At 31.1% G+C, this 23,799-nt stretch overlaps 9 protein-coding genes and 1 non-coding gene across 10 annotated transcripts; 5 read left to right on the top strand and 5 right to left on the bottom strand.

Moving 5' to 3' along the window:
* Window positions 1–100: 100 nt before the first annotated feature.
* ROQ1 (Roq1p) lies at window positions 101–400 on the bottom strand (the record flags this gene model as incomplete). Its single annotated transcript, XM_041551037.1, has 1 exon — window positions 101–400. One exon carries the CDS (start codon window positions 398–400, stop codon window positions 101–103), a length of 300 nt encoding a protein of 99 aa, XP_041406971.1.
* A 508-nt stretch (window positions 401–908) lies between these two features.
* Window positions 909–1,784, bottom strand: SFH5 (Sfh5p; the record flags this gene model as incomplete). The annotated part of the gene is made up of 1 exon (XM_041551036.1): window positions 909–1,784. The coding sequence occupies one exon, from the start codon at window positions 1,782–1,784 to the stop codon at window positions 909–911; it is 876 nt and encodes a 291-aa protein (XP_041406970.1).
* Window positions 1,785–2,455: 671 nt separating this feature from the next.
* IDS2 (Ids2p) lies at window positions 2,456–4,000 on the bottom strand (the record flags this gene model as incomplete). The annotated part of the gene is made up of 1 exon (XM_041551035.1): window positions 2,456–4,000. The coding sequence occupies one exon, from the start codon at window positions 3,998–4,000 to the stop codon at window positions 2,456–2,458; it is 1,545 nt and encodes a 514-aa protein (XP_041406969.1).
* Window positions 4,001–4,626: 626 nt separating this feature from the next.
* SMT1 (Smt1p) lies at window positions 4,627–5,796 on the top strand (the record flags this gene model as incomplete). The annotated part of the gene is made up of 1 exon (XM_041551034.1): window positions 4,627–5,796. One exon carries the CDS (start codon window positions 4,627–4,629, stop codon window positions 5,794–5,796), a length of 1,170 nt encoding a protein of 389 aa, XP_041406968.1.
* An 815-nt stretch (window positions 5,797–6,611) lies between these two features.
* On the bottom strand, window positions 6,612–8,669 carry DAS1 (SCF ubiquitin ligase complex subunit DAS1; the record flags this gene model as incomplete). The annotated part of the gene is made up of 1 exon (XM_041551033.1): window positions 6,612–8,669. One exon carries the CDS (start codon window positions 8,667–8,669, stop codon window positions 6,612–6,614), a length of 2,058 nt encoding a protein of 685 aa, XP_041406967.1.
* Window positions 8,670–9,795: 1,126 nt separating this feature from the next.
* On the top strand, window positions 9,796–10,206 carry SNA3 (Sna3p; the record flags this gene model as incomplete). Its single annotated transcript, XM_041551032.1, has 1 exon — window positions 9,796–10,206. The coding sequence occupies one exon, from the start codon at window positions 9,796–9,798 to the stop codon at window positions 10,204–10,206; it is 411 nt and encodes a 136-aa protein (XP_041406966.1).
* Window positions 10,207–10,536: 330 nt separating this feature from the next.
* Window positions 10,537–12,057, top strand: SPO23 (Spo23p; the record flags this gene model as incomplete). Its single annotated transcript, XM_041551031.1, has 1 exon — window positions 10,537–12,057. The coding sequence occupies one exon, from the start codon at window positions 10,537–10,539 to the stop codon at window positions 12,055–12,057; it is 1,521 nt and encodes a 506-aa protein (XP_041406965.1).
* Window positions 12,058–14,242: 2,185 nt separating this feature from the next.
* Window positions 14,243–15,025, top strand: KABA2_05S08866 (homeobox domain-containing protein; the record flags this gene model as incomplete). The annotated part of the gene is made up of 1 exon (XM_041551030.1): window positions 14,243–15,025. The coding sequence occupies one exon, from the start codon at window positions 14,243–14,245 to the stop codon at window positions 15,023–15,025; it is 783 nt and encodes a 260-aa protein (XP_041406964.1).
* Window positions 15,026–18,131: 3,106 nt separating this feature from the next.
* Window positions 18,132–22,808, top strand: BPT1 (ATP-binding cassette bilirubin transporter BPT1; the record flags this gene model as incomplete). The annotated part of the gene is made up of 1 exon (XM_041551029.1): window positions 18,132–22,808. One exon carries the CDS (start codon window positions 18,132–18,134, stop codon window positions 22,806–22,808), a length of 4,677 nt encoding a protein of 1,558 aa, XP_041406963.1.
* Window positions 22,809–23,283: 475 nt separating this feature from the next.
* On the bottom strand, window positions 23,284–23,365 carry KABA2_05S08822. Its single transcript has one exon. It is a non-coding gene; the product is annotated as a tRNA-Leu (tRNA).
* Window positions 23,366–23,799: the final 434 nt, after the last annotated feature.

Here is a 23,799-nt window from a genome sequence, read left to right as displayed (position 1 = left end):
AACCAATGCGCTGGTCAATCTTCATTTAATGTTTTACTACCTCTTTTGTTAAAATTGATCCAAAATAACTTTTGCCTTTTTTCTCCCCCAATAATATTCATCATATACGATGAGTATTACTACTATTATTAATACTGTTATTATTATTACTAGTATTATTCCCACTTCTACCAGATATTGGGTTCCCATTAGGATCTGTCAATTCAATGAAATAATACACTACTCCGGGATGGTTTCTATGATTCAATACAGAGAAATCACCAAACCTATACTCTTGTGCATCTGGTGACTCCTCACACAATGTATCACTGTATTGTGGGATGACTCGTTTACTTCTAAGTATCGTATGCTTTGTTCTTGTATGATTGTTATGTATATTAGCTGTATCTCTTCTCAACATGATGTATAAATTAATAATAATGATTTCTGACTCTATTGTTCTTTCAATGAATCGATGAACTAATACAAAGTTTAAAAATGCCATTCAAAACAAATAACAAACGTATTACTTAAAATATATCAATGAACGACAACTTATTTATGTAGTGGTATATTTATATAATCATTACATAATCGACGGAGATTTATCACATGAGAAGGCAACTGGGGGGGCAGGGGAAGCGAATGCGATAAATTGAATGAATCCGAACCCTTGTTTCCTAACACAGACAGAGAAACACCCGTAGAGTGAAAAACAAAACTGTGTCATCGGAAGAAAGTATTCGGCCCTGTTCCGTTTTAGCTATCTCTCGGAACGGATGTAAGACCAGGAGGAGCTGAATGTACATCAAAAATAAGGTTGATCACATTTAAATATAAACATTTCACTATTTAACTACAAGGTGAGAGAGATAAATGAAATTACACTGTCTCAGTTTGCATTGAAAGATGCCGTTTTTCTTTGGGGTCTAATCGACCTCTTCAATGATCTGTTTTTCTAACAGGTACTGTGCGTATTTGCCGGGTCTAATCTCTGCTATATTTTGTTCTTGAAGGGATTTTTTATCCTTACCACCGTAAGGTACAGCAGGACAATATGTAATATACTTACCAAGTTTCTTCCCATCATTTAACACAACAAACTTCTTTCTTGTACTTTCATCAACAAATTTCTTAATTATATCATAGACCCATCCAAGAAAGGTTGGTACATAGACGAAATATTTAGCTGAGAGTAACTCAGGGTAATAATCCTGGAAGATCGCAATAATATCCTTCACACAACGCTTCATATCTGAATCCATTTTCCAAACTGATGTACCTTTATAATCATGAACTTGAGCCATATAATTATTATTGTCATCAGTAAAATCTACAAGCCTTATACTACGTTCCATAAGTCCAATTCTATATCTTAAAAATTTATTAGCTTCTTTAAATAAATGCTTCTTTTTAACTAATTTCCCATATATATTCCATGTAACAATCTTTTTATTTGATTCCTCATTTGGATAATGAGTCAATAAACCAACTTCCACTAATTCTGGATCATGTACTTCTTTATATGCAGCACTTAATGGATTGAAATCACGTCTCCAAATAAGAACATTCTTAATCTTTTCAATAATAATGGAATATTGGAAGTTATAACCTTTACAGAACTTAAAGATGATAGCATTGGCAATATCTTCATCATAGAATTGTATCAAATTTTCATCATTACCAGGTATAATCTTATAGCCATATATTTCATCATATCCTTTACATTTAGATTCAATTAATTCTGGTAAATGCGTTATAACTTTTTCAAACACAGCCTCGCTCTCTTTTGTATCAAACTTCATAATTGCTATATATATCCTACTTCAAATTGATTATATTTCAGTTAAACTGTAGTCAATTCGTACGTTTTTATTAAAGTATCAATACCCAATAATGCAATTAAACTAAATCGATTGAATAAAATATAAAAAATAAATAAAGTATAACTAATTAGCACTCATTTACATATATACACAAACACAAGCTGTTACTATTGATTTTGCACTCGGAAGTATCATCGCTCTACCAAATTGCAACTATTGTTCAGTTGTTTGACCATTTAATTTGGCTTTCTTTATTTTTTCAATTTTCTTGTTAAACGGCAAAAATCGATCTTCGTTCCTCTATGTTTCATTCCACTATTAATAATAATCAACTAGCCGGAGAGTCCTCCTCCGTCCATAATAATTAAAAATATACGCATAAAAGATTTGAAAACACACACTGAAGTATACTACTATGTGATATATATGAACAAAATATCTTTTTATGGTATATTTGGAAAAGATCACCATGTCATTCTCCTTGCACTAGTATATTCATCACGTTCTAATAGTAATGTATAAATCTGAGGGTCGCCAAACGAATTATTGAAATTTTTCAGAAAATATTTATTACGAAATTTCCTTCAATGATTAATCTAATTTAAAAACTTAGATGCTTTTATGATTGATTTTCAGTTTCATTTTCTACCTTAAGTAACATTTTGACAGAAATCTGTCCATAACTTACGCCATCTTCCACACAACGTACTATCACCATTATCTTTAGTGATTTTGTTATTCCAAGGTTGTAGATATTTAAAATCAGTTATTTTTGAAAACGATTGATTTGCAGTTGCAAGGTATATATCTTCATGTAACACAGAAACATATCCATTAGAAGAGATGTGGCCCCATGTATCATGAAATAGTTCCTTCAATACATCGAAATCATTCATTGTTTGTAATCTTTCCAATTTATTATCGTTCCCATCTCCATACATTGTGAAATATTCTTTAATACACATACTTACCTCTTGATTTGGTTTTAAAATCATTAATTGCGGTTCCTCCTTATTATCAATGACGTCATTCGTTAAGAGGACACATGTTTCATTATCTATCTCATCGCAAACGGCATCACTGGTTAATATTTCATCAATATTGTCTACCAACATACATGTTGGAGATATATAACAGACAACATCGAAATGATCCACTAAGTTAATAAATAGAGATAAAATCAACCAATTGTTGTGAGGTGATTCATTCGATGTTTTAATGAAATGTTCTAATGATATAGGGATAGATGCAACATTGTAATTATTAAGTCTTGACATATTAATTTGATTATCATGAACCACATATAATGGATATATTGAACCCGAAAGACGTACAGATTCACTAAGTACGACCACTGATTTCACTGCCTCAATTGAATCATCTGCTAAAATCGTAACCCAACATTTATTGTCTGTTGGAAAATCATAAGATACACTGCCTGAACAGGATCCCGTGTTATTATTTTTAACACTATTGGAGGCGGTAGAGTTACCATTTGCTGGTGGCTCATTTACAGATCTACCAGAGAACGAACTTCTTGGATTCAGTAATTGTCTGACCCACTGAACATCTTGCATAGATCCCCTTCTAGTTGTGGTCGATTGTTTCGATACAGATGTACGATGTTCTCGAGGTATAGTTCCATGTATCGGATGTTGTTCAGGTAATCTTGGAGATGCACTATGTTGCATTGTTTCAGGTTCGGGAGACTCTAATTCTAAACCATTCAAAATCTCGACTACTGAATCTCGATGATCCTCTGAAATGGAGTAATGATGTTTAAATAACTGATAATCTGGCTCTTTACCATTTTTATTATCTTTAGTGTTATTGTTGCCATTGGTATGGTGATTATGATAAAACTGATCAAAAGCATGATGCCCTGTAGCTTCATTTATGATTATAGGTTGATTTTGTTGCTGCAATGGTAATTTTGGCTGTTTAAAATGTGGGGCATTCCCACTTTCACTTAAAGAACTCGAATTCGATTGAGGGTAAGTCGAGTTGAATTTATGAATAGAAACGTCTTCAAAGGGTTCAGGCACAGGAGTACCTATCGGTGAATGTCCAGGATCCGCTGTATACGAAGGACCGCCTCCTTGTCTTCTTGCTGTGTTTTGAGATTCAGACCATGATCTTCTCACTGCGGCCGCCAGATCTCCTGTTAAATCGTCTTGTAAAGGATTATTCTGCATTTGTATGATTTTTTAATCCTTATTTTTAAAAAAATGTGAGTGACTTGCAAACTTTATCTGTCTTGCCTTTTATTAGTCTGATTCCCCAAAATATAAATCAAAACTTGAGTAGTACGAGATGTAGTTTGTTGTATGTCTTTCTGGTTCAAAAACAGTGAAAACACTGCTCATTAACTGCCAAGTTAAGTTTCTCTTCCCTAATTTGTTCTTCCTATTGGCAACGAAACCCCAAAAATTAAACAGAAAAAAATCACCCAAATTTTCTCATCAATTTTCTCCGTCGGATTTCATCCAAGCCAGCGGTGGGGAGACACAGAGAAAAGTGAGGAGAAGAGGGAAAATACGGAGCTGGGTGCACGTGATGGGAAGGACTAAAATTCTATTTGAAAACATAATTTCGATGGAATCACGAGAAAGGAAGGCTCATTGATATTACGTTATGAACTTCAGATTAGATAACCATATAACACCACTAAGTGATCGATTCTAGACTTATAATTAGTTTGATATCAAGAAATCATTTAACGTGATACGGATTTTTATATATATATATATATATATTCATTCACCAGAAGGTTTTTATCAGAAATTGATAAGATCATCATTGAATTTAGAATATCTGTACTATGCGTAAGGCCTTTCTACATATATATGCAAGATTAGGGAAGTCTGAGAATGAGGAACTGCGTTCGACTTTGAAATTTTTAACGAATGGGAAGAAATCGGCTTCTACTTTCTCATCTATATTTGGAAATTCCATCTCAGAACTCTCCAGGACTACATCAACATCACAGCCATCTATGAATACATATCCTGAGAGTTATGATAAAGAAGACAAACAATACATTGAAAATGTAGTTAAACTTCTAAATTCAAATTTGACATTACATAATGCTAATGAACAAAAGATTAGGGTTCATTATGATACGTTTTATAATCAGTTGAAAAATGTTCTACAATCGACTTCTCCATTACAACAAGGACAGTCTCCAAGTAAGACTCAAAACATGTCATCGCTATCGTCGAAAGAATTGCTAAATAAATTGCTATTGTCTCAATTAACCGAGAGTTTCTCAATGAATAAGGCCTCAAAGATAATCTTATCGAAACAATTTAACCATTTTAAAGAATTATGGTCAAATATTACGTTATTCTCTTATATAGAAAGACTTGAGATATCGTTACTAATATATTATAGAACAAAGAATCCTGAAATAAATGCAAGATACAATAAAGAATGGATAGAGAGATTCGATAAATTTACTCCAGCTATACAGAGAGTCTTTTGGAGATGTTTGTACCAAAGGAATAATATCGAAGAAAGTAAAAAAATCATATACGATACAATAGTAAGATTAGATAATTGGGGGCCTTCTAAAATAATTACATTATATCAATCCTTATTTGAAATAGCTACCGTATTGCCCCAATATCAAACATTATCAAGAAATCAAGAATTGTTTATAACAACTCTACGTACATTGGCCCCTTATAAAGAATTTCGAAAATATATGATCAAAATTGTGAAATTGAGTATGGAGCTTAAATTGATAAATGAACAACCCAATGAAGCAACAGAGAAACAACTTGTGAAGAGTGCTCCTCTAATGAATAATATTACCACACAATACAAATTCGCGACATCATTGAATTTAATTCTACATGATTTGTATAACGGTTGCCAATCAAATAATAAATTGAGAACAAGTTTAATACCTGAACTCGAAGATATCTTTAAAATTATAAGCAGCGAGGAAGAAGAAATCAAGACTCAATTATCATTACGTTATACATAAGAGCTATACAAGACATAAAACAAAGAGAAAAGGAAAAAGGGGAATGTTCCAGACTATAGGTCATCACCATTTCATGGATCGCTTGACTCCGAAAAGAAGCAACCTCTAACGGCGATGGTTTTAAAGTTGGATAATTATATTCTTTTTTCAAAAAAGAATATAACCGTAGCTTAATCTTCGATATCAGTATCTAAATGTATGGCATAACTTTTGGTACATTACGTAAATAAAATAATTGGAGACTATCGACCTAATTCAAGGGAAAAATATGACAGATGATGAACATCCATCCAATTACATCGAATAACGTCCCCACTGACATCATATTAGTTGTAACGTATCAAAGTAGCGTTATGCCATACCTACCTATAACAAAGGTAAGAAGAAAAAACCAAAAAAGTTAGATATAGAAAGAAAAAATTCGAATTGTTGATATGTTTCGTTTCTGTTTTCTTTTATATGAAGAAATTTAGTTGTAGCGCGAGATGAAAATTTTTTTTCTTACTTCATCCTGTCATTAAATTAATTTTAGGTCATTTGGAAATATTGCTTGGCAGGGCCATTAGCAGCAAATAAGTTAATACATGTAGAGACACATATATGCCATCTACTTTATCTTTTATATATTCAATATTCTATTATAATAAAATTATCATTAACGGTTAAAGACTATACTGAGATAATGTACACACACATATATACATATGAATTTGTGAGTGCGCACACTATGGGTATTTAGAAATGATATACTGTGTAAATATTAAAAAAACAGGAATAATAATGAAATAAAATGATGTAATAATGTAAAGCAAATGTTATATGAAGGTAGCTCTCTTAGTCACAGTATCATTATCATTATTCTTGTTTGAATTTTTATTTGAGGCACTATGTCTTGACCAACCATGCAAATTAGATGTATAACCATAATGGTAGAAAACTGGATGGAATATCCTTTCATTACCTTCCTCGATGGTAATCGTGGGTATGTCATTTAACATAAGGAACCTTAATCGTGGGAACCCCTTTAAGAATGTATAATATGTAGTCTTGAAATGATGGATCAATGTATGATACAACAGAATGACATCGTTCTTTGTTAATGGCTTATGAGGTAATCTTAATAAATTTTCAGTATAAGTTGATGTATCTGAAGTCGACGCGGAACCATGAACATCTCCGATTCCACCGGTATTAATAGTTGCTGTTGTCTCTGTATTATTTTCGCTTGTGTGATTCTGTTGTTGATTCGATACTTGTCCTAAAATATTATCAATATCCAATTCAATATCAATTTCATTTTCTAAATCCAGATCCATATCATAATCTTCATCAATGTTATTATTAGTATTAAGACTACTATTACCACTGCCACCCTCTGTGTTGCTATTACTAGAGTTTGCACTCGAAACCGTGCTATTGTTAACATTCACAATTTTATTTTTATCTGGAGCTAATAATTGTTTTCTATTTCCTCTATAAGTGATTAAATTTTCATTCATTTTCTTGACAAAAGCTTCTAAATTCATTGGTTGGGTACGAACACTTGGATAAGAATCACAAGCTTTAGAGTAAGGTAACAATGATAAATATCTCATCATTTTAAAGATATCCTTTGCTGCAATATCTTGAACATCACTTAAATAATAATCAATTGGAAATAGGAAAATCTTTTTCCTTAGGATTTCATTGAATGTAAAATTACATTTACTACATGAACATTTTTGTGATATTTCGAATTTCTCCCCAACTAAGTTAATAATTGGTGAATCAATTCCTTCGAATCGAATATCGATAAATTCTAATTTTTTACAACATAATAAAATCGATAAGAAAATTTGTGGATTAGTTGTTTCTGGAATATAATCTTCTAAGAAATCCATTTTTAATCTTTTTAAATTGACCAATTTATTAAACAAGTCAATAAGAATATCAATATCTTGTTTTATCGAAATCAATGAAAGATCCTCCAGATAAATAAATTCCTTAAATTCTTTCATCATTTCAATTTCTCTTGAAATAAGGGATTCATTCCATGATATAATTGTCAACGTCTTTAAAGTTCTTACGTCGAATATTTCATTTAATTTCTTTAGTTTAGGTATTCTCACATTATTTTCATTAAAATATTTTGAAGGATAAAATTCTCTTCTCCAATGTAATTTTAAATCCACTATAGTCAATTTTTCTTTCAAATGATATAAATAATTGAATAATCTTACTGGATCAATGAATAATGTCATATGTGATAAATTTGTTGAGATTCGTTTATCTAAATAAGTAATTAAATTTGGAATATAATCTCGTGGAACATCTAATTCAGGTAATGAATGTGGTGGAGCCATATCCATACTTGTTAAATGTTTTGCAGATACTTCACCATTGGCAATAATATCATTACACATCGGATCCGTGACGTTCTCCAACCGTTGTAAGGATATACCATCTGAACATAGCAAGGATAATATCTTTCTTTGTAAATCTTCATCTAAATCCCAGTTTATTCGTATCCATTGAACGGCTTCTAAAGTACTCTTATTTGTCATAAATGCACGTATCAATAATTTCAATTTTTTATTCGCAATTTCTCTTGAATCCTGTTCTTCTAAATATGACGGTATATTTAATAGAGTCCAATTTATTGCAATATTAATATAATCACTACGAACCACATTTGAATCATTTAAATATATTCTTCTATAGATTAATTTTGTAGCGACTTTATAACATCTTTTATTTAAAACTGTAACGTTTAATCTATCTGGTTGTGCTAAATGAGAAAATACTTCAAATAATAATTCATCAGGTAATTTAAAAAGAGGGAATGGTCTCGAAGGTTCGAAATCCTTATTATTGTTATAGAGTAAACTTGACATGACGTATAGAGTTTTTCAATGAAATAGAGAAAAAAAAAGAATTTCCAAAATACTCACACACTTTATCACTTGGTTATGATATTTTCTTCTCAGTTAGTATATATAAAGTGTAATGTATTGGAACTAATCCCCTTACTATTTGTTCATTTGTATACATCTATATATATATATCAAAAAATGGTGTTCAGAAATCAATCACAAAACACGCATAGAAAAATAGGAATAAGTGTACCAGTGATAATACGGCTTGATCGCAAACAATGAAGGAGAAGTGGGAATAAAAGAAAGGGTAAAGGAAGCATGTAAAAATTAATGACGATTTGAATAAGATCAAGAATTTAAAATAAAATTTAAACTTACATACCTACATAAAATGATTCCTTTTCTCTCTCTCTATAAAATATTTAAGTATAAGGGGTTGAGTATCAATAAATGGGTAAGAACATACGATCATAGCTATACACATAATATTAAGGGAGAAACAACATGTAGCAGGATCAAGGGTTTAAAGGAAGTATCACAATACCATAGTTTTCGATTTTAATAGTACTTGAAGTAGCACATACATACATATAAGCAGTTTGGTTGTTGTCTCCATATATTGAATTCAAGTCCTCAACTCACAACGAACTGTACATACACTCACCTTTTTCTCTTTATATAAAATATGAATATGTACATCGAAGGATACGTTGATTAGTATAACTTAGACTATCAACGTGCTTTAAGTGATGATTAACATTGGAAAGGGGAGCAGTTCATGAAAATATGAGAGGCTCGTTTCTGGTCACTCCCAACGATGTGCCCTTTTATCTATTCATTTACTGAAGCAGCAGCACCGCAATGAAAATTAAGGAGCGTGAAACGTGCTGCTAGTAAAAATTAAAATAATAATAAGAATTTGGTGAAGGAGGCGATGCTGTAAGCAAAACTTGTTATTATTAGAAAAGTTAGTCAGATATGAACATGCAAACTTCGGACATTCTTGCTATTTTGTAAAGGAGAATATATACATATATTCTGAACAACAGGTTGATAAATAGTAGTTCTTACAAAATATACTATATTTCGTCCTTTTTCTCTCTCTCACAAGAACAGCAACAACACAAATATATTATTTTTATCAATGGCTAACGAAAGTGCAAAATATTCTATCAATAAGGATGACTTATTACTTATTATTTTAGGTGTGTTTATTCCACCTGTACCAGTCATCATTAGAAAGGGTTTCTGTAGTAAGGATTCCCTATTAAACATTCTACTATTTATGATTCTGTTTTTCCCAGCCACGATCCATTCCTTTTACATCGTTTACGAATCTAGTAGGGAACGTGACTTGGAAAGAAATAACACAACTTCTACTGTTGATGGTAGAACGCTAAGAGAGGACCAAGTTCCATTAAATAATGGTGACTTCAATGTCGATTTGGAGAGAGATGCTCAAGATATACAAGAAAATTCTTCTTCTTTACCTAAATATGATGAAATCTCTCACGATAACAACCCTAACACTGGCGATAACAAAGTTCAACACTAGTTTCAAATATTACATATATATTTAAGTTCTCTTTACACAATTATTTCCTCTCCTTATATACTATATACATATAAAAAGTACATGACTATCCTCCCTTTTTTATTTTTGTTAATTATTAGATATTCAATATACCGGTCCCTATCTTTTGTACGGACGGCGGCTACAATAGCTTTAATAACTATTTACCCTCATATATCTTGAAATGTACAAAGTTTACTAAACATCATCAATTTTCTTATATTTTGAGGTTTAATGAAGATAATAATAATAATAATAATAATAATAATAATAATAATAATAATCAACAACTGAAGTCTAAAAACATAACTGATGGGTGTATTTCGATTATTTACAGCGTTGGATAATAAATTTGATACGACTACAGATAACCAAAGAACTTTAATTAAAAAATATACACAGAACATTTCAAATAAAACACTCTTTACAAAGATTACACTTGGTAAACTGAAAGATAAGAATACCATTAAAAAATTGAAGGATTCTCATGTTCCTAATTATTATTATGATGCATCAAATGTTGTTGAAAACCCTGAGATCAATAAAATTATTTGGCAAAGGAAAAAAAGAGGGTCTTACTCTATACGACTAATCATTCCTAAAAGTTCAAGAAATATTTATATGTGTGATCTAGATTTTATTAATAAACCCTCAATTTATAATACGTCGTCCAATTTAAGAATGAATTGCTCGGATTCAAATGACGGGAGTAGCACAGTTACCTCGGCAGTTACTTTAAGTGGTCACATACTTATTGATATTCTAGAAGAATTAAAATCCCCAATTACATTAGAATCAATTAATGTGTATTTTAAATGTTTTGTTACAGAGATTATCATGCAGACAGATAATGAATTAGGTAAAGCTAAATATCCAACATCAGTTGCATTTCAAAGGTTTGATAAAAAGACCTCCTTACGAATGTTACCCATTCAATCATTACATATTGATCTTTTAGAAAAGATTCCTCAAGGGATTACATTAAAGAAACCAGGTAAGATTGAATTGCCATTTACATTTGTAATATATCCAAATAAATTCCCAGCTCAATTAAATACGGTTTGGGGGAAAACTTTCTATAGAGTTGAATGCCAGATAATGAAAAAGGATTCACAAAAAAATTATAAAGAATGGTCAATTTTATCAAGAAAGATTGACTATTACAGAGTCCTATCAAATGAATATGATATGGGATTATTGAAGGATACTGTCTTTTATCATGGGATTTGTAACAAATTGGAAGTAGAATATCAAATATGTCTGGATAGTAGAATCATTGAGATTAATTCTTACTTCAATATATGCATTGAGTTATTACTTAAAAAGAAATACCCCTTAGATACCATTACAGTTTTCCTAATACAGAATGTTGCAATACCTTTTGGGGAGTCTTCTTCTTCTTTCAAGGATATGACTTCTTCTAATCGTGAAGAGAGTGATAAAACTGATTGTCATATTTTTAAACTTGAGAAACACCTTTACAGTGGACAAACTAACCTTTCAGGAGTGAAAAATAAAGACAGAAAATATCAAATTATTAAAGATAATAAAGAAAAAAATAATCTACAAATAATATCTATCAATGATTTAAAAATTACAAATTATAATGAAATAATTAAAGCCAATACCCTTGTACATCCATTCTATTGTGAAAGTAGTACCCAAGATCCAAATATTGCTAGAATTAAGATCAGTCATTTCCTTAGTATACGATTTGAGTTCAAAATGGAAGGTAAGAAAAGGTCTCCTAGAATATTCCATAGAATTCCGATCTGTTTAATTGACAAACTTATATTAGATAGCATGGATATACCAAACTATCGAGAATTTTAAAACTGTTTGTAAAATAAAGATAATAGCTTATAGAGTCTTATGTATTGCCATTTTGAATTATGATAATATGGTGTAATTTGTGACACACAAAATTTATTTTTGATGGCTAACCAAAAATTGTTCATAGTTCGAAAATATAGATAATAAAGTGTTACCTTTTTATGTTCATATCCCTAATAAAGAATCACAAGGGTCTGACTACTTTCTTTAACAAACACACACTTCTATCCTTAAATGGAGCTTGATATACACAGTTAGAGAGTAATAACGTATATTCGTTTGTCCAGACATACCGATACCTATTTGGCTGTGAAGAATTCTAAACTTCCTAGGAAGGTCCTTTCCCGATTATAATCTTTTATCCGATTTATCTCATGAATTATTGTCTTCTCCTTAGCTTGAGTAAACCTTCTTCTGGACAATCAATTCAATATGAAGAATAGTTTTACACCAGAAGGGAAATTCAAGAACGCACGTTGCAAAGCGGATTTCATATTGTGTTAGAATATTACTGTATCAGCTTCTTCCAAATAAGAAAAAACTAATTTGAAATGTGTGTGCGACTTTTGTCTTAATAATTTTGTCTCCCCACGCCACACCATACGGCGGTATTGTTATTTCCAGTTCGCGTGGGAGGATATCTTACAAAGCTCCGTAGACAGTTTCCATCTATTTTACTTATTATAATAAATATTTTTGGCACAAAAGTTTTGGTTGAAAGGTAAGATATTGACGCAGAGAAAGGTGCCCGGAACAGTAGCAAATGAAAAACAAACAGTTGTTTCTCAATATCTCTTTTTTGCTTGGTAGTTGATAAAACTACGTTTTCTTCACAGAAAAGCGAAGGTAAGAGTCAAAAAAAAATTAAAATGAAATGTAATTAATGATTGCAAAGTTCAAATATCCCGCTCACGGTTTTTTAAATATTAATTATCACATAACCCTCAGTATATTTACCTACAGAGGTCTAGGCAGGGGAAACTTTTCAGTAACAAATACGACTACATTTAACTGAAATACTAGTGAGACAACTCTGAGGCAGAGCGATAACATGAGGGAGAATAATAATAATAACAGGACGGAAAGAGGTAAAGTGATCATTTACTGTTACAGGTGAAGAAGAAAGAAAGAAAAATCTGTCATAGTAAGCGGAACAATACCACCGGTTTGTAAAGAACGGTCAGAATTTTCTCGCAGAATTAGTATAACAACTAACAAAGTATGTGTCATTTGGCCAATCTCGCATCAGAGATAATGATTGAGATAGTTGATTTAATATGGCAAATAAAAAAAGAAGTTTGAATGCTGTGTGATTTGTATTTATGATACATTACTTCCGTGAGAGCTTCGGTCGCTTCTTTTTTTCTTTGTCAGAATAAATGTGGTTTTCATTTTCTTAGCACACCTCTTTCTATGTACTTATTATTAATTCCAAATACAACATGTTGTTCAGATGTTTTGTTTCTTGCAGCTTTTCTTTTTAAAATTACAAAGAGTATAATAGCCATATCTCAACCGAATAAATCGGTTGTATGAACAATATAATAAAATACATTGGTCGATGCTGTCGCTAAATATGATGATGACAACCGAATTTAAGGAATTTTTACTACTATGAAAATTTCTTCCTTCTTACTTGGATTAAAGTACATCAGCTACATATGTACGTTTCGTAGACCCTCCCTTGAAAGTTTCTCTATTTCTAGGTCCTTTTCTTCATGTGATAAAATATGTACAGCATTTTTCCCACTGTACTATCTGTTAAGTTACTAACGTATGACTGAAATTCCGATCATTCGTTTATCGTAATACTAAATGATGTTGAAATAACAACTTCCTTACTTAACCTCATTTGATCATATATATATATATAAGCCATATTAGAATAGCCAAGACTTTTAATATTTTATTTACACAAAGGTGTTTCCAATTTTTTATTTTCATCTTTTATAAACATCACTTCAATTGTTGGAATATTTTTTCACTCATCATTGGAATATCCTATTCAAAATAGTTTATAGAAAGACATATTTGTTGTTATTATAATTATAGTAAATACCAGTTCTTACACATATATTAATCCATAGAAAGGAAAAAGCTTTGGAATTATTTTTTAATCTTATTGCATTTTATATCTTCTCTTTTCATTGCACATTTAATCCCAATACAAATATTTTTCACAATCATGAACCCTGCCAACACGAATATACAACTACCGTCTATTAAATCATTACTAAGCTCGATAGATACACAACCAACGCTCCAAGATCAATCTTCCAATCACAATATACAGCAGAAAAATGAAAGCTCGTTGAGTTTGTTAGCCACAACTAGCAATAATTTAATGAATAAAAAGTTTATGGTTCCCATTAGTACACCTACACCTACATTGTACGCACACTCTCCGTTGCCGGTACTCAATCAAAACTATAATGGTATTGCCAAACTTCCTTCTCCCCCAAATTACATAACAACACAGGCAGATAATATTACACCATCTATAAATAACGAAAGTATCAGCCCTGCGCCTCCTATTATAAAACAGGATATTTCTGTGGAAGCCAAATCACAAATTAGAAGAAAGAGTGAATCAATGCATAAGAAAACCATTGACAGAAGACAGTCCAGGTCCAACTTACCAAAAGAGACGATACAAGTCCTGAACTCATGGTTATTGAACCATTTAAACAATCCATATCCTACGGCACAAGAGAAGAGAGAATTGTTGATTAAGACCGGATTGACAAAGATCCAACTTTCCAATTGGTTTATCAATGTGAGAAGAAGAAAAATATTTAACGATTATTATAATTTGGCCAAGAGACAAAATGATGGCAGCCCATCCTTTCATAACGACTACGTTCAAGACAGTGGCGAAAATATGTCTACAGAAGTTCCTTTGACTAGAAGGAAAAAACTTATCGATAGATTAAGAGAGTTGAAGAAATTGACTAAAGAAGATGAATAAACTAGAATATCAGAAACAATGACGATGGTGATAATAGGGACGATCTTCCTATCTAATGACGCAACGATTCAGCATATTTTTTCTTATTTATTTCCACATATCATTAATCCTTTTATCGATAAATATTTAAGATTGGTGATTCCATTTTAATAGATATTTTCTTCGCATATTTTTTATATCAAATTAATTCCATTTTTCCTTTCCATACAATTTTTGTATATTCTTTCTATAAAAGTATATTTTATGTTTACATTCATTTCTGTTTTAATACTATGAACATATCTCCGAAGTTAATAAAGCTCAGAGACAAAATATTTTAGTTCTTTTTATTTGGAAGTTTTCTCAACAAAATTGTAATTGTATCATCGTTCTATAATTAATTCCCATTATATTCATCCCACGTTATTTCAATATCATTCATACTTATGATACCTATCGCCTTCTACAAACATTTCTTTTGTTTTTTCTTTATGTTCTACACCTATACTCCTAGGATGTCTGTGATTAAACAGTTCTGACTTCTCTTAAGATTGAACAGGGGATCCTCTTACTTTGTATTTTCAAAAACTCTTGATATTAATTATTCAACACAAGATATCTTGTCGAATAGAAACTATATATTTTGAATACACAAACGCATCTGTCGTTCTCTCTCGTTTTACATGCAAAAGAAATTTGATCTTATGGATGTCACACCCAAAATAGATCGAAGCTCCGAAAAGGAGAGAGATCTACATTATTTAGTGAGACGGTTCATAATGTAGTTCTTTAACTATTCCTTTATTTCTTTTCAATTTATCATCCTTATTCAAACAGTTTTACCCCGGGAATTACTGACATTAATTGAATATTTGGCCGGAACCGGCCTCCTTTTGTTCGCATCGCCAGTCATCGATTTGTGTTATTTTTATTGTCGCGGTAAGAAACAAATAGAGAAAGAAAGAAAGAGAGAGCATAGCTAAGAAGTAAATTGATACTGTACGACAGTATCATATTACTTCACTTCACCAATACGTTTACCATTATTAAATAAACATCTATAAAGAATAAAATAATAACGATATTAATTGATGCGTTGATACAGAACTTAATAATTCAATAATATGTTCTATTGGAAACATGAATGGTTATGGAACGCAATTTAAATAAAAAAAAATGACAATTTTGAACTTCTTAGTATAACTATATTCGCTTGACATGAAAGTACCCAAACTCGCAAATTTTGTAATACAGATACTGACAAACTGACAATAAACTATAGATTGATTTGAAAGTAAATTATTACTAATTAAACATCAAATTATAAGATTATAATTGCTTTGATTATTTCTTGTATACTTACAAACCGTAGAAACAAAATTGACCCGCATTAAGATTTAATATTTTTTTAATCTATATGCATATTCTCTTGGGTCAATGTACCTGTTCTAGCAGAATTTGATACATCACTACTGTCCTTTTAAAAAGGTACTACATATTAAACTGTGTTCTTCTCTTGATTATTTCTTGATTATGATCTACAATCGCTACAATTGTGTGCTATTATATAATACCCCAAATTAAATAATTTCAATATTAGATGTCCTAAAATGATTGAAACATTGTATATATAGAGTATCAGGCTAGTATTCTATTTTAATAATAATTTCAAAAATTACTATGTAAGTTAAATATGCGATTACTGCCATTCTTTTCGATCCAGCAGAAATTTCATTGATTATTATAAGATATAAAACGGTTACCTTTGAATATCACACATGTTTTACTTTAAATAATAAAAAGCGGCAAAAAAATAATTCCAGACACATTTTTAATCATTTAGCACCTCATCTTTTCAGAATGTTGTTGTATATATGTACCTGTAGATATTTAAATGCTCATTCTAGAGTTTTAAGGAATGAGCGGATGAAAATAGATAGGGGGTATATTGTCAGACAATATAAAATATTTGCCTTCATAACATTCGCAAATGCAATAGCTTTTGCTATTCATATGAAACGGTTCTTATTCGATGTGTTCTTGAATTCCTATATTGAATGTTAATGTCGAAATATTAAGACATTACATAATATGATACATTTATAGCTTCGAGAAAATAGTGACTTAGGCCCTACAATACTAAGCAATTTTTTAATACCATATATTATTAAGTTCAAAGAAAGGAGATGAACCCAGGAAAGATTCCTCCCCCCTCTAACAGAGAGAATTTGAAGTTTCCGTGAAAATACTTAGTTGTTATGACTAGAACATATCACTAGAACTGTTGTTAGTTCTTTTCTTGGCATTTTCACGTTTTCAAAAGAAAACATGAGGTAGACAATTCTTACATGACATTATAAGCCCAATTTTTGAGATAATGATCAATCTGTTTCATTGAACAGATCCTTGGTTCAAAAAAGTCCATGGAGTTAAGATCTTGTAGAAATTATGAATGTCACCCATTGTGGTTAAGAAATATCCGTAGAGGTCAATAGTAGGGTGCATATGCACCTTGCTTAACAGAGGTGAGATAGCGACTGATGAGGATAACATAATATACACAGACATCGATAGCTTTTCAAAACCAATAAATAGTAAATACATGGTAACTGAAAGATCATTCAATCACATTTGTTACAGTAACCATTATTTTGTCATTACCATTCCATCTGCGGTATAAGGGCGCAGATAACTATAAGGCGATTGAGGGAAAAATTGTTCATCTTACGTAACAAACCTTGTAAGTTCTTCCTCTTCTTTTTTCATTTTATGATAATTTTGGTTTTTTACACATTTTAAAGATTAGACTATCTATTATTTCTTCAGTAGAACTAAAAGGAAATACAATAGCTTCTACTTGAATCGATTGTTTATTGATACTATAGAATGTTACTTATCACAATAAACAATATATTTGTTACATTATCTCTTTATTTTTATCTTAGAAAATAAAGGAAAAGTGAAAAAAGTGAAATATCTACTTTTATATAAGAAACACAAAAGATCAAGATAAAAGACAACGTATTCTACCTTTTTTTACGTCCTATTTTCCGAGTATCGACACCATTGCTATTATTTTACATATTACAGACCATTTATCGCTGATAATGAGTGAAAATTCATCATAATGTTTTCTCTTTTATATAATAGCACTGTACCGGTGACATGCAAATATGGTTATAATCCATATATTGACAATACAACCAACGCTTTAAATCCATGTTTTGTTAGTTTAGTCTCTACAGCAACTACTACTTTTTTCATCATAGTAGGTTTATGGCAATTAGTTAATTTATATCTGAATGCAGAGGTACCAAGATCATTCAATAGAAATATCAAAAACTTTCAATGTTTACCAGCAAGACACATATCCCATTTGACATCTATTCTGTTCCAAGCAACATTATATTGCATTCAATTCATATATGTCATAAAAAATACATCTCAGAGTTATCCGCCAATTTTGAAGTATTCCATATTATCAAATTTGTGTTTTACCATACTAATATCATTACCCACTCAATATATTCAATATTTTAAAAGTATCTGTGCAGTTGGGAATCAATTATTCTTCTATTTGGTGCAAATACTATTTTTATCCTTTCAACTTTTACAAAGATATTACCATAGCCCAGATGATTCATATAATCTAATACAAGGTAATATAGGTATGATCATAGAAATCTTATTAATGTTAAATGTCACTCAAATATTTGTTTACGATTTAATAGTTTTCAAACCTTCCCACACAATTATCAATTATTACGACGAGAATAATATATTCCATTCTGTAAACATCTTTTCTAATTTAACGTATATGTGGATGAATAAATTAATCTCTGAAACATATGCAAATAAGAAATTAAAGGATCCAAACCATTTACCTTTACCACCAATTGATTTAAATATTCGTGATTTTACAGTATCAGTAGAAAAAAACTGGGAATATCAAAGACTTCAAAATAAAAACTCCTTATTGAATGCAATTTGGAAAACTTTTGGTTTGACAATTTTGTTAGCTATGTCAATGGAAACCATAAACGATTTATTGAATATTATTGAACCGCAAATTTTAAGATTATTTATTAAATGTTTCAACAAGGAAGAATCTCAAGCTTCATTCCCCCCTTTACATGGTATATTTTTAGCACTTTCGTTGTTTTTGATTAACATTATTTCCACAATCTTGAAAAATCAATTCTTTATTACAATTTTCGAAGCAGGTTTAGGTATCAGAGGATCTGTCATGAGCTTAATTTATCAAAAAACATTAAAATTATCTAGTGCATCAAGAGGTGAATATACTACAGGTGATATATTGAATTTACTTTCCGTTGACGTCTTAAGATTACAAAGATTTTTCGAAAACTCTCAGACTATCATTGGGGCCCCATTACAAATTGTAACAGTATTAATTTCATTGTATTTCTTACTTGGGAAAGCTATTATCGGTGGTCTATTAGTTATGGCAATCATGATTCCTGTGAATTCATTCTTATCTAAGAAAATCAAATCTTTAACGAAGACACAAATGAAGTATAAAGATATTAGAATTAAGACAATCACAGAAATTATAAATTCAATCAAATCTATTAAGTTTTATGCTTGGGAAAAGCCAATGTTAGAAAAATTGAACCATGTTCGTAATGATCAAGAATTGAGGAATTTGAAGAAAATTGGTATTGCGTCAAGTTTAATATATTTTGCATGGAATTGTGTACCACTTATGGTCACTAGTTTCTCATTTTTAATCTTCTCATACGTCAATGATTATCCTTTAACACCTGAATTGGTATTCCCATCATTATCACTTTTTAATATTTTAAATATGGCAATCTATGAAATTCCATCAACTATTAATACTATTATTGAAACTAATGTTTCTATGGGAAGACTGAAGAAATTCTTATTAGCTGAAGAAATTGATACATCTTTCATTGAAAAATCAGCTGAAGATTTTGAAGATAATGACGCTGCCATTGAGATAGAAAACGCTACATTTCTATGGAAATCAAAGAAGGCGATAGTAGATCAACAAATGAATGATGAAGAAGCACATGTTGGTTCAACCGAAATTGCATTGAAAAATATTGATAAATTTATTGCTAAATCTAAGGAACTGACTTGCATAGTGGGCCGTGTTGGATCGGGTAAAACAACAATGTTAAGGGCAATTTTGGGACAATTACCATGTGTCAGTGGCTCCGTAGAAGATAAACCTCCGAGACTATACATTAGAGGTCAAGAAATTGCTTACTGTCCTCAGGAAGCATGGATTATGAACCAATCTATAAAAGAAAACATTCTTTTCGGCCGTAAATTCAACAGAATAGTGTACGATAAAACAATTCAAGCATGTCAGTTATTGCCAGATTTTAATATATTTTCCGACGGTGATGAAACTATGGTAGGAGAAAAAGGTATCTCTCTTTCAGGTGGTCAAAAAGCACGTTTAGCACTTGCTAGAGCCGTATATGCCCAAGCAGATATATACTTACTAGATGATATCTTATCTGCAGTAGATGCTGGTGTTCGTAAGAATATTATTCGTGACGTGATAGACCGTGATCATGGTTTACTTAAGGACAAAACAGTTATCTTATCTACAAACACCCTTTCAGTCCTTAAATTTGCTAGAAACATTTATGTCATGCAAGCAGGTTGTATTGTCGAAGAAGGGACGTATCAAGATGCAATGCTAAAAGAGGCTGGTGATTCTTTACTGACAAATATGTTATTAACGTTCGATAGTAACAATAATGATCAAACTGGTAATAACACGTCAGATAAGGAAATTCCAATTGAGATCAAAGTTGATTCCGGTTCAGAAGTTCCAGCTTTTGTGGAAGATTTAGAAGAGGAAAATATTAATGATATTCAGGATAGTACTGATGTGGAAAATATTGCTTTAAGAAGATCTTCTTTTGCAACCTTAAAGTCGCTCCCATTGGTTGAAGTTAATGATAACAAACGGAAGACTGGGCAAAAAAGAGAAAAAACTGCTGAAGGTAGAGTTAAATTTTCAGTCTATATGACATATGCAAAGGCATGTGGGTTAGGTGGTGTGGTTTTATTCGGTGTGTTTCTGGTGTTATCTAGAATATTTGATCTTGGTGAACGTTTCTGGTTGAAATACTGGTCTGAATCTAATGAACAAACTGGGAACAATGGTAATGTTATTATGTTTGTGTCTGTTTATGCATTGATTGGTATCGTATCTGCAGCATTTAGTAACTTAAGAACAATTATTCTTTTGATATATTGTTCTATTAGGGCATCCACGAATCTTCATAATAGAATGGCATATTCTATAATGCGTAGTCCAATGCAATTTTTTGAAACTACACCGGTCGGTCGTATTATCAATCGTTTTTCTTCAGATATTGATTCTATAGATTCCTCAATCCAAAATATATTTGCTGTATTTTCTAACTGCGTCTTAGATTACTTTGTGACAGTTATTCTTATTGGGTACAATATGCCATGGTTCTTTGTTTTTAACGCAATACTACTTGTTTTGTACTATCAATACCAGAAGTTTTTTATGGTCCAATCAAGGGAACTTAAGAGGCTAACCAGTGTTTCCTACTCTCCAATAATGTCCCTAATGAGTGAAACTTTAGGTGGTAGATCTGTTATTGCTGCATATGATCAGAATAATATGTTTATTCATTATAATCAAGAGAGGGTTCAAAACAATATTGACTGTGTTTTCACATATAGATCTACTAATAGATGGTTATCTATTAGACTACAGGCAATTGGTGCTTTTATAATCTTGTGTACCGCGCTGCTAACTTTATCGACAATTAATACAGATAATCAATTAGGTACTGGTATGGTAGGTTTACTGATGAGTTATGTTTTGAGTATAACTATGTCATTAACATGGATAGTACGTTCTTCTGTGTTATTGGAGACTAATGTAGTTTCCGTCGAAAGAGTTGTAGAATATTGTGATCTACAACCTGAAGCTTTGGAGATAATCAGTGATCACACTCCAGCAAATGATTGGCCTTCAAAAGGTGCTATTGAATTCCATAATTATACAACCTCATATAGGGAGGGGTTAAAACCTGTGTTGAATGATATTTCGATAGAAATTAAGTCTGGGGAAAAAATTGGGATTGTCGGTAGAACAGGAGCAGGAAAATCTACACTGACCCTAGCTCTATTTAGATTACTGGAGGCAACTGAAGGTTCCATCATCGTTGATGGGGTTGATATTTCTACTATTGGGCTGGAGACTTTAAGAAGCAACTTGGCAATTATTCCTCAAGATGCACAAGCTTTTGAAGGCAATGTACGTTATAATTTAGACCCATTCAATAAATATAGTAATGATGAATTGTGGCACGCACTTGCGTTGGCCCATTTACAACCTCATTTGACCCGACTAGCTCAAAATGATAATGATGTAACTAAGCCTACGATCTCTGATTGTTTGGAATTCAAAGTAACTGAAAATGGTTCTAATCTCTCATTAGGTCAAAGACAATTGTTGTGTCTTGCCAGAGCATTGTTGAATAGATCTAGAATATTGGTCTTAGACGAGGCAACGGCTGCTGTAGATATGGAAACCGATAGAATTATTCAAGAGACCATTAGAGCGCAATTCAAGAGTAGAACCATATTGACCATTGCACATCGTATCGATACCGTGCTGGATAACGATAAAATATTGGTGTTGGATCAAGGATCTGTCAAAGAGTTCGATAGTCCACAGAATTTACTTTCGCAAAAGGATAGTTTATTTTATTATCTATGTGAAAAGGGTAACTATATACCGCAAAGTAGTAAGTAAGTATATGTGGTCGTTTTTGACTAAATTTAATTTGTCTTTTCATTCTTCTTTTCCGAAATTTTGCAATTCTTAACTATCTAAAAATATTTTAGTGTTTTCTTGTAAAATTTCATATCCCAATGAATTGATTATATTTTCAATCGAATACAACAGAGAAATACTACATTAGGATATTTATATCATATTAGGTAGGTTTTATATATGTTTGTTCTTTAAATTTATTCTTTTTTTCTTCACTCCGGGAATGCTATATGACTAAACAATTCGCATCATATAAAAATAACAAAGAGTGTTAAAACCATTATTGAAAGACAACTGAAATTTCGAAATATAAAATAATAACAGTGCTCTGAGCTGATATAACTAATTAAAGACACATACATGTGATGCTACTTGACTAACAGAAATATATATCTATCATGTTTTTCTTCAGTTACAAAATCACGTGACCGGAGATAAAAAAATTAAAAAATAATGAAAGCTATGAGATTCGAACTCATGCATCCGAAGATACCAGAACCTAAATCTGGCGCCTTAAACCACTCGGCCAAACTTCCTATTATTTGTGAATAATAATAACCTGTACCTATATATATGAAGACCCATATAAATGGAGTTTCTGTCGATAATGTGATAGTTTTTGTTATAATATAGAAAGTAGCAATACTTAGTTATTACAATTTTATGTTTAGTAAGAAATTATTACTAACTGTTCAATATGATTCTAGAACATTCTTTAAGAATGATTAGTAAGCAAGTATTACTAATTGTTTCATAAGTGTCTAGAACATGTTTCTAGAATGTTTAGTAAGAATACTATCAATATTTGGTAGACTGTTTTCCTTTTCCAAAAGTATAAAAGGACCACATATTCTAACTTTATATATATACAATCTTCCTTATATAGACTTACTTTATATAACATAAAATGAAACTACAAGATTATACATTTGAATATCTATAACTATGTCCGATAATTTCAACTCGAATA

Source organism: Maudiozyma barnettii (assembly GCF_903064755.1).
Source record: "Maudiozyma barnettii strain CLIB 1767 genome assembly, contig: KABA2_05, whole genome shotgun sequence".
Lineage (NCBI taxonomy): Eukaryota > Fungi > Ascomycota > Saccharomycetes > Saccharomycetales > Saccharomycetaceae > Maudiozyma > Maudiozyma barnettii.
This window is presented reverse-complemented; position numbering and strand designations above follow the sequence as displayed.